Genomic DNA, 7,196 nt, shown 5'->3' with positions numbered 1-7,196 from the left:
CTAAAGCCTCTCCTAGGGTCAAAACAACATAAAATACGCATATAAACACTCAAAACAACGATTTAAGGCCTAAACGGATGCATTTGAAACCTTCACCGAATCTTGAATGCTTACACTTGAATGAAAGAGTAGAGTAAGAGGAACACAATGCAAGAAACAAAACTGAATTTGGATTACCATAGCCACAGAAGCGATGATTACAAGTTTGAGCAAAGAGGCAACTCTCTGTGCGTAACGCAATAGTCACTTATCTTCAAAAAATGATCTCTCTTTCCCACTAACCTTAGTGTATTATATACCTAGGGCTTTCTAAAGTGGCCGGCGGCCAACTTCTCATGGACCTTTACATACATCATTGAAAAAATTACATCTTTGACTTAGACTTGACATAGACGATTGACATTAGTATTTTACAGGGTTTGATGTATTAAACATCGAAAAATAATGTGACCACATCAAAACTTTGGCCGGCTGACCCAACGGGCGCCTTGGCTAGGTGGGCACTTGTATGTTGTTATCACCTCCAAACATTTCCCCAAGCATGGCATAGAGGATATCATTTGTGGTGAGTTTCCTCCTCTTGGATTTTGACCAAGGTAGCTCTAGGAGGTTCATGGCTGGTGTTCTTTTGGGGACAAGTGCGGTACGCATGTCCTTGCTCGCCGCACTTGAAACAACGTCTATCCTTGCGATAACGCTCAAGCTCTTTAGGAGAGAGTTTATTTTTTCCTTTGTAAACTCCCTTCTCTTTAGCTTTGTTGAGATTGCCCTTAGGAGACTTTTGGACATTGTCCTTCCCCTTAGGCTCATTGGAACCCTTGTTTTCCGTGGGCTTAAAATTTCTTTTAGCCCCTATTTGAAAATTGATTCGAGAGACCACCATAGTATGGTGTATAACCGTTGATATGGTGCGTGGTCTTTGGGAGTTGACATACTGCACCATTTCTTTAGTTAAGCCCGCACAGTGCTTTTTCTCTCCAAAATCCAACTTTTTGAAGACAGTGGCTTTGAGTTGTAGGTCCCAAAACTTGTCTACATATTTGTGAATGGATTCATAGGGAGAGAGCTTTAAGCTTCGCCATTCGGTGAGTACTTTGTCTTTGGCATCGGTGGCCAAAAACTGCTTCATAATGGAAGCTTTTAAAGCTTTCCATGTTCGTGGATCTTCACTGTTAGCCCGTAGGCTAGACCACCATTGCCTGGCGGACTTTTGATAGTTCATAACTACATGGTGTAGCTTAGAGGACTCTGTGAAGCCCTCATCTCCAAACAACGCATTGAGCTGTTGAATAAAGGCCAAGAATTTGTCCGTAGCACCAAAAGTGCCATTTTGATAAGGAAGGAGATGATCTTCCCTCCCTCTTTGAATTTCTTGAACTTGGATGACCTCTTCCATGCGGCATAGGATTTCCTATGACCTCTTCGTTTTGATGGCTCAAAGGTTGCATCGTCACTTTCTGCGGAAGGTGAAGAATTTGAAGAAGAGGGTGACCTCTTTCTTGCCTTTTTCTTGCCTTGATCTTTGTTGTCTTCACCATCACTTTCATAAGAGTAAGAGGATGAAGAAGAGGATGTCCTCTTTCTCGCCTTTTTCTTCTCTTGCTTTTTGTCATCCCTCTTTGAAGTATGGTGTGGAGAAGTATACAATGGTCTTCTCCGTTTTGGAGGTGATGAAGAGGATTTAGCCCGCCGTCTCCGTGGAGCCATCTCTACCGAGGTGGTAGGACACTCAATTCTTTCTCGTTCCCTCGGTGGAGGTTCTTGAATTCTCCTTTGAGAAGGAGATGCGTCCTCAAGGAGAAAATTTCTGAGCCCTTCATATGGATCCTCTTCTTCTTCCCGAATTGGAGAGAGACCTCTTTTGGAAGTCTCACAAGGAGGCTTCCTACGTGCTCTCTCATCATGGTGGGGAGCTTGGAGAATCCGATGAGCACGAAGCTGCCGTTGCACTTCACTTTGGAGGGATGGATTTCTCATGGCTTGTTGAAGCCTAGAAACAAGATATTTAACAAGCATCGGGCCATCATTAGTAGCCTGCTCATTAGCAAAATCAAAGTTATCAACATTAATTTCACTCTCTTTACTATTGTCAGCCATTCTAATAACTTTTAGGTGTAACGTTTTATCAATTTTCCATCTCCACCTAAAACCAAAACCCAAGCGACTTACACGCTGATGAGCATGAACATGTGCTATAGAGATAAAACTATCAATGAGGTTGACCCTACAAAATTCCTCTACATGCTGAGATTCTTTTCCTGAACAAGACATGAGTAAAAGAGGTCTCACCATTGTTCTCTTCCTCAACCTTGTTACTTTGCTTCTTTGAGTGGTTCATCTCTGATGCTCACGTATTTTTGGATTGTCAAGCTCCACCATAAAGAGACACATGAATAAAACTTATTCAATTCCTGTAGGGAGCCACAAGTCCTAGATAGCCAAAACAACTTACCATCATCATGTTTCTTCTGCTTCCTTGACTTCTTCACCATATCACTAAGGAAGACATGGGAATTTGGATTTACATCACCATGAGCCATTGCACCGCTTCCACCCCTCTTGCGCTACAGAATCTGTCATCTTAACATCACCATTTTCCATTGGTTCAGTTTCCTTTGGTTCTAGTTTACCTATTGCCTATTGAGAGGGCTCCACCTTAGCAGCTGGGGTTTTGTCAATTGCCACATGTGAGCCTTCCTCACAAGCCTGAGTTTTGTCACTTGCCAAGGATGTGTTGGGTATTCAAGCCCGAGTTCAGCTAATTTGTCATACTCATGGGCACATGTCCTTATGGCATGCAGATAAGCATGCAATTACAGTTCCAGTCTGCATGGCAAGCTATATTTATGTATTAAGGCTTCATATACAATTTAATACAATAGCATGTTTTTTACTGCAGTGTCGAAAACTCTCTATCTCTTCTCTCTTGCTCTCGTTTCTCTGCACGCCCTCAAGGCCATGGCGATCCTCAGATGCCACCCCCCCTAGCTATTACAACCCATCCTCTGGTATCAAAGCCAGGTTAGCCAAGCGTTCTATAGGTAGTTGTTGCTTGTGGACAGGCCAAGACCGATTGCAAAAGTCGGAAAGCCTTGTGAGGTGCATCTCAAAATGCAGATGCAGTGGCTACAGAACAAAGCCTTGACAGTCCTTAAACGCCACAGGTGAGAGGTGGATGCCCTCAAAGAAGAAGCGATGGATTCCCTCTTCACAATTAGTGTCACAACAGTATGCAGTATTGTAGTGCTTACCCTCTGGCATATCTACATGCATCTCCATAACTACATAGAGCCACGATGGGCATCTCAGAAGGTGGCTGGAGCCAAAGGGCACAAAGTTGGCATGGCTGTAGATCTGTTACTGCTACGAGCTTTTGAAGTTCTGTTTCTCCTGCTCTTTTGCCCCTGCACGAGTGCAACAGTCGAAGCCTTCTTGGTGATGCACAAACGTGCTTCCATCTCAAAGCTCAAATTCGTAAAGCATGTCACCATCTCCATCAGCCTCCATAGCGTAGACTTTAGCACTGTGTATGATGTGGTTTTAAATGACGACACCTGGCCTAGTAAAAAGTTTAACCTGGTTAATAGAAACCCTTCCTACTCATGGGACAAGCTAGAAGCAAGGAAGTCTATGGTTCATGTTTTTTTCCTGGAGTCAAGGGATAAAGGTCTCTTCTATGGAGCCCCTGTTGTTGTTAGATACAAGATCGCTACAAAATTTGCACTGCAGGAAGCATTTTCCACCCCGATCCACAAATTGGACTTACTTGGAGAGAAGTCCGTTGAACAGAAGTCTCTTTGGCTGAATGATTTTGCCGTTAAGTATGGACCTCTTGTGTCTGTCCTATCTGCTACTATAAGTCTCTTTACTTATTTGTTGATCACACCTACCAAGCGTCGACGGTGGCCACAAACTATATACAAAGCAAGCTCTAGCACTAAGACAACTCATGGAGAATACACACATCTGCTTCAAGAGCATGGTATATGACTTCAAAAACTATTTTTCTTTATTAAGTTTCATAGATCTGTTATGGCTTCAACACCATATATTTTTTGTCAATGATTTATTTTAGTCCATCAGTTATCAATTACTACCATGAGATATTTGTAGTGGTTATAAACACTGGCACACATAAGTGGTAAGACCTCCCAAAATATATCTGTTCTTAGCCTAGTTTTCTCATTTCTCATGAGGTTAATGGGTTGCAGCAGCTATGGGGGGTGGCGTTTAAGGATCACCATGGCCTTGAGGGCGTGGAGAGAAACGAGAGCGAGAGAGAAGAGAGAGAGAGAGTTCGACACTGTAGTAAAAAACACCCTATTGTATTAAACTGTATATGTTGTATATGAAGCCTTAATACATAAATAGCTTGCCACGCAATGTCCATGTAGACTGGAACTGTAATTGCATGCTTATCTGCATGCCATAAGAACATGTGCCCACGGATATGAAAAATTAGCCAAACTCGGGCTTGAATACCCAACAATTATTGCTCCGTATTCAAGCCCGAGTTGGCTAATTTTTCATACCCGTGGGCACATGCCCTTATGGCATGTAGGTAAGCATACAATTACAGTTCTAGTCTGCATGGCCATTTCATGTCAAGCTATATTTATGTATTAAGGCTTCATATACAACATATACAATTTAATACAATAGCGTGTTTTTCATTGGAGTGTCGAACTCTCTCTCTCTCTCTCCTCTCTCGCTCTCGTTTCTCTGCACACCCTCAAGATCATGGTGATCCTCAGAAACCACCCCCTGTAGCTACTGCAACCCATCATCTGGTATCAAAGCTGGTGAGCCAAGGCGTGCTATAGGCAGTTGTTGCAGGTGGACAGGCCAAGTTCGATTGCAAAAGTTGGAAAGCCTTGTGAGGTGCATCTAAAAACGCAGATGTAGTGGCTACAGAACAAAGCCTTGACAGTCCTTAAATGCCACAGGTGAGAGGTGGATGCCCTCAAAGAAGAAGCAATGGATTCCCTTTTCCCGATTAGTGTCGCAGCAGTATGCGGTATCGTAGTGCTTACCCTCAGGCATATCGACATGCATCTCCCTAACTACACAGAGCCACAATGAGCATCTCAGAAGGTGGTTGGAGCCAAAGGGCATAAAGTCAGCATGGCTGTAGATCTGTTACTGCTATGGGCTTTTGAAGTCTTGTTTCTCCTGCTCTTTTTCCCTTGCACGAGTGAAACAGATGAAGCCTTCCTAGTGGTGCACAACCGTGCTTCCATCTCAAAGCTCAAATCCATAGAGCATGTCACCGTCTCCATCAGTCTCCATAGCGTAGACTTCAGCACTACGTATGATGTGGTTTTAAATGACGACACAAGGACTAGTAAAAAGTTTAACCTGGTTAATGGAAACGCTTCCTACTCATGGGAAAAGCTAGAAGAGAGGAAGTCTGTGGTTCATGTTTTTGTCTTAGAGTCAAGGGAAAAAGGTTTCTTCTATGGAGCCCCTGCTATTGTTAGATACAAGATCACCTAAAAATATGCACTACAGGAAGCATTTTCCACCCCGGTCCACAAATTGGACTTACTTGGAGAGAAGTCCGCTGAACAAAAGTCTCTTTGGCTGAATGATTTTGCCATTAAGTATGGACCTCTTGTGTCTGTCCTATCTGCTATAAGTCTCTTTACTTATTTGTCGATCACACCTACCAAGTGTCGATGGTGGCCACAAACTATATACAAAGCAAGCTCTAGCACTAAGACAACTCATGGAGAACACAAACATCAGCTTCAAGAGCGCGTTATATGACTTCAAAAACTTCTTTATTAAGTTTCATAGATATGTTATGGTTTCAACACCATATATTTTTTGTCAAAGATTTATTTTAGTCCATCAATTATCAGTTTACTGCCATGACATATTCGTACGGCGGGCTATAAACACTGCCACACATAAGTGGTAAGACCTCCCTAAATATATATGTTCTCAACCTAGTTTTCTCATTTCTCATGAGGTTAGTGGGTGCACCTTAAACCCAAGGTTTGGCAGTGAACCAAAAACTCCTTTTGTTGGTAGCTAATCTATTTTGACCTACACCCTATTTGTTCAAGGGGGGGTTACTTACCAAAGCACCGTTATGGATACACCATAAATCCTTGGTTGTGAGAGAACCTCAAACTCACGATTGACAAGTACAACAAAATCTCAAGATATCATGGGAAGTGAGTATCCAGTTTGGGCTTGAGGGGGGGATTGCTGGGTATTCAAGCCCGAGTGAGGCTAATTTGTCATATTTGTGGGCACATGCCCTTATGGCATGCAGATAATCATACAATTATAGTTCTAGTCTGCATGGCAAGCTATATTATGTATGAAGGATTCATATACAACATATACAATAAACCTCAGACGCCACCCCCTGTAGCTGCTGCAACCCATTAGGATGAATTGATCATCAAATTGCATGTCTGTGTCTATGGTGTGGGCGTCCAGAGTTGGATCAACAGTTAGGTTTGGCATCTTAGCTAGTAATGTTGCCACATATGGCATATGAGTGGAACCTGCAACTACACCACATAAGTTGTAGCTTGTGTAATCAAAAAAGTTTCTTACATTCTTAACAAACTCTATTAATCTTGATAGACATGGAGAATAGAAAACCAACCATTATGCACAGGCATCGACTTTGCCAATTCTTGAGTACTCTGCTTACAGGATGGGTTAGCACATTCTTTCTCTGACCCATCCCATCTAGCAAAACACAAAGCATGGTATGCATCACCACACACACACACACACACACACACACACACACACACACACACACACACACACACACAACGTTGGAAGCCACAAAATCTAAACCACATGCATCACATGCTCCTGGAACAGTCACTTTGGCATATTGGTCACTCCCATGCTTGCGAGCTGTCGGTCGTAGCAACATTGAGTCACCTCTCTTCACTTGATCCAGCAAGCTCTCAGATAATGTGACTTGAGCAGCACATGTAGCTTCTGATGCTAGTAGCTCAATTAGTTCTTTTTGCACCACACTTGACAAGTAAATATTAGTCCATGTCAAAAATGTACCAAGGATACACTCTAAGTACCTATGAGAGTACCACGGACAAGCTCAGAGTACCAATCATAAGAACTTACCGAGCACATATGAAAGGCACTTTGCAACAACAAAGGAATATGTACGTTCCCATGGTACAAACACATGCATGATACTT

The 7,196-nt window shown here is 42.7% G+C and overlaps 1 protein-coding gene and 1 pseudogene across 1 annotated transcript; both read left to right on the top strand.

Moving 5' to 3' along the window:
* The first annotated feature begins 3,342 nt into the window (after positions 1–3,342).
* LOC147440607 (uncharacterized) lies at positions 3,343–3,990 on the top strand. The gene has a single exon (XM_086483319.1). The coding sequence runs from the start codon at positions 3,343–3,345 to the stop codon at positions 3,988–3,990; it is 648 nt and encodes a 215-aa protein (XP_086339445.1).
* Positions 3,991–5,124: 1,134 nt separating this feature from the next.
* On the top strand, positions 5,125–5,769 carry LOC147440606 (uncharacterized; annotated as a pseudogene).
* Positions 5,770–7,196: the final 1,427 nt, after the last annotated feature.

The sequence above is a fragment of the Adiantum capillus-veneris genome, chromosome 15, assembly GCF_014529385.1.
Source record: "Adiantum capillus-veneris isolate H3 chromosome 15, ASM1452938v2, whole genome shotgun sequence".
NCBI lineage: Eukaryota > Viridiplantae > Streptophyta > Polypodiopsida > Polypodiales > Pteridaceae > Adiantum > Adiantum capillus-veneris.
Note: the sequence above shows the minus strand (reverse complement) of the source record. Positions and strands in the feature narration are given on the sequence as shown.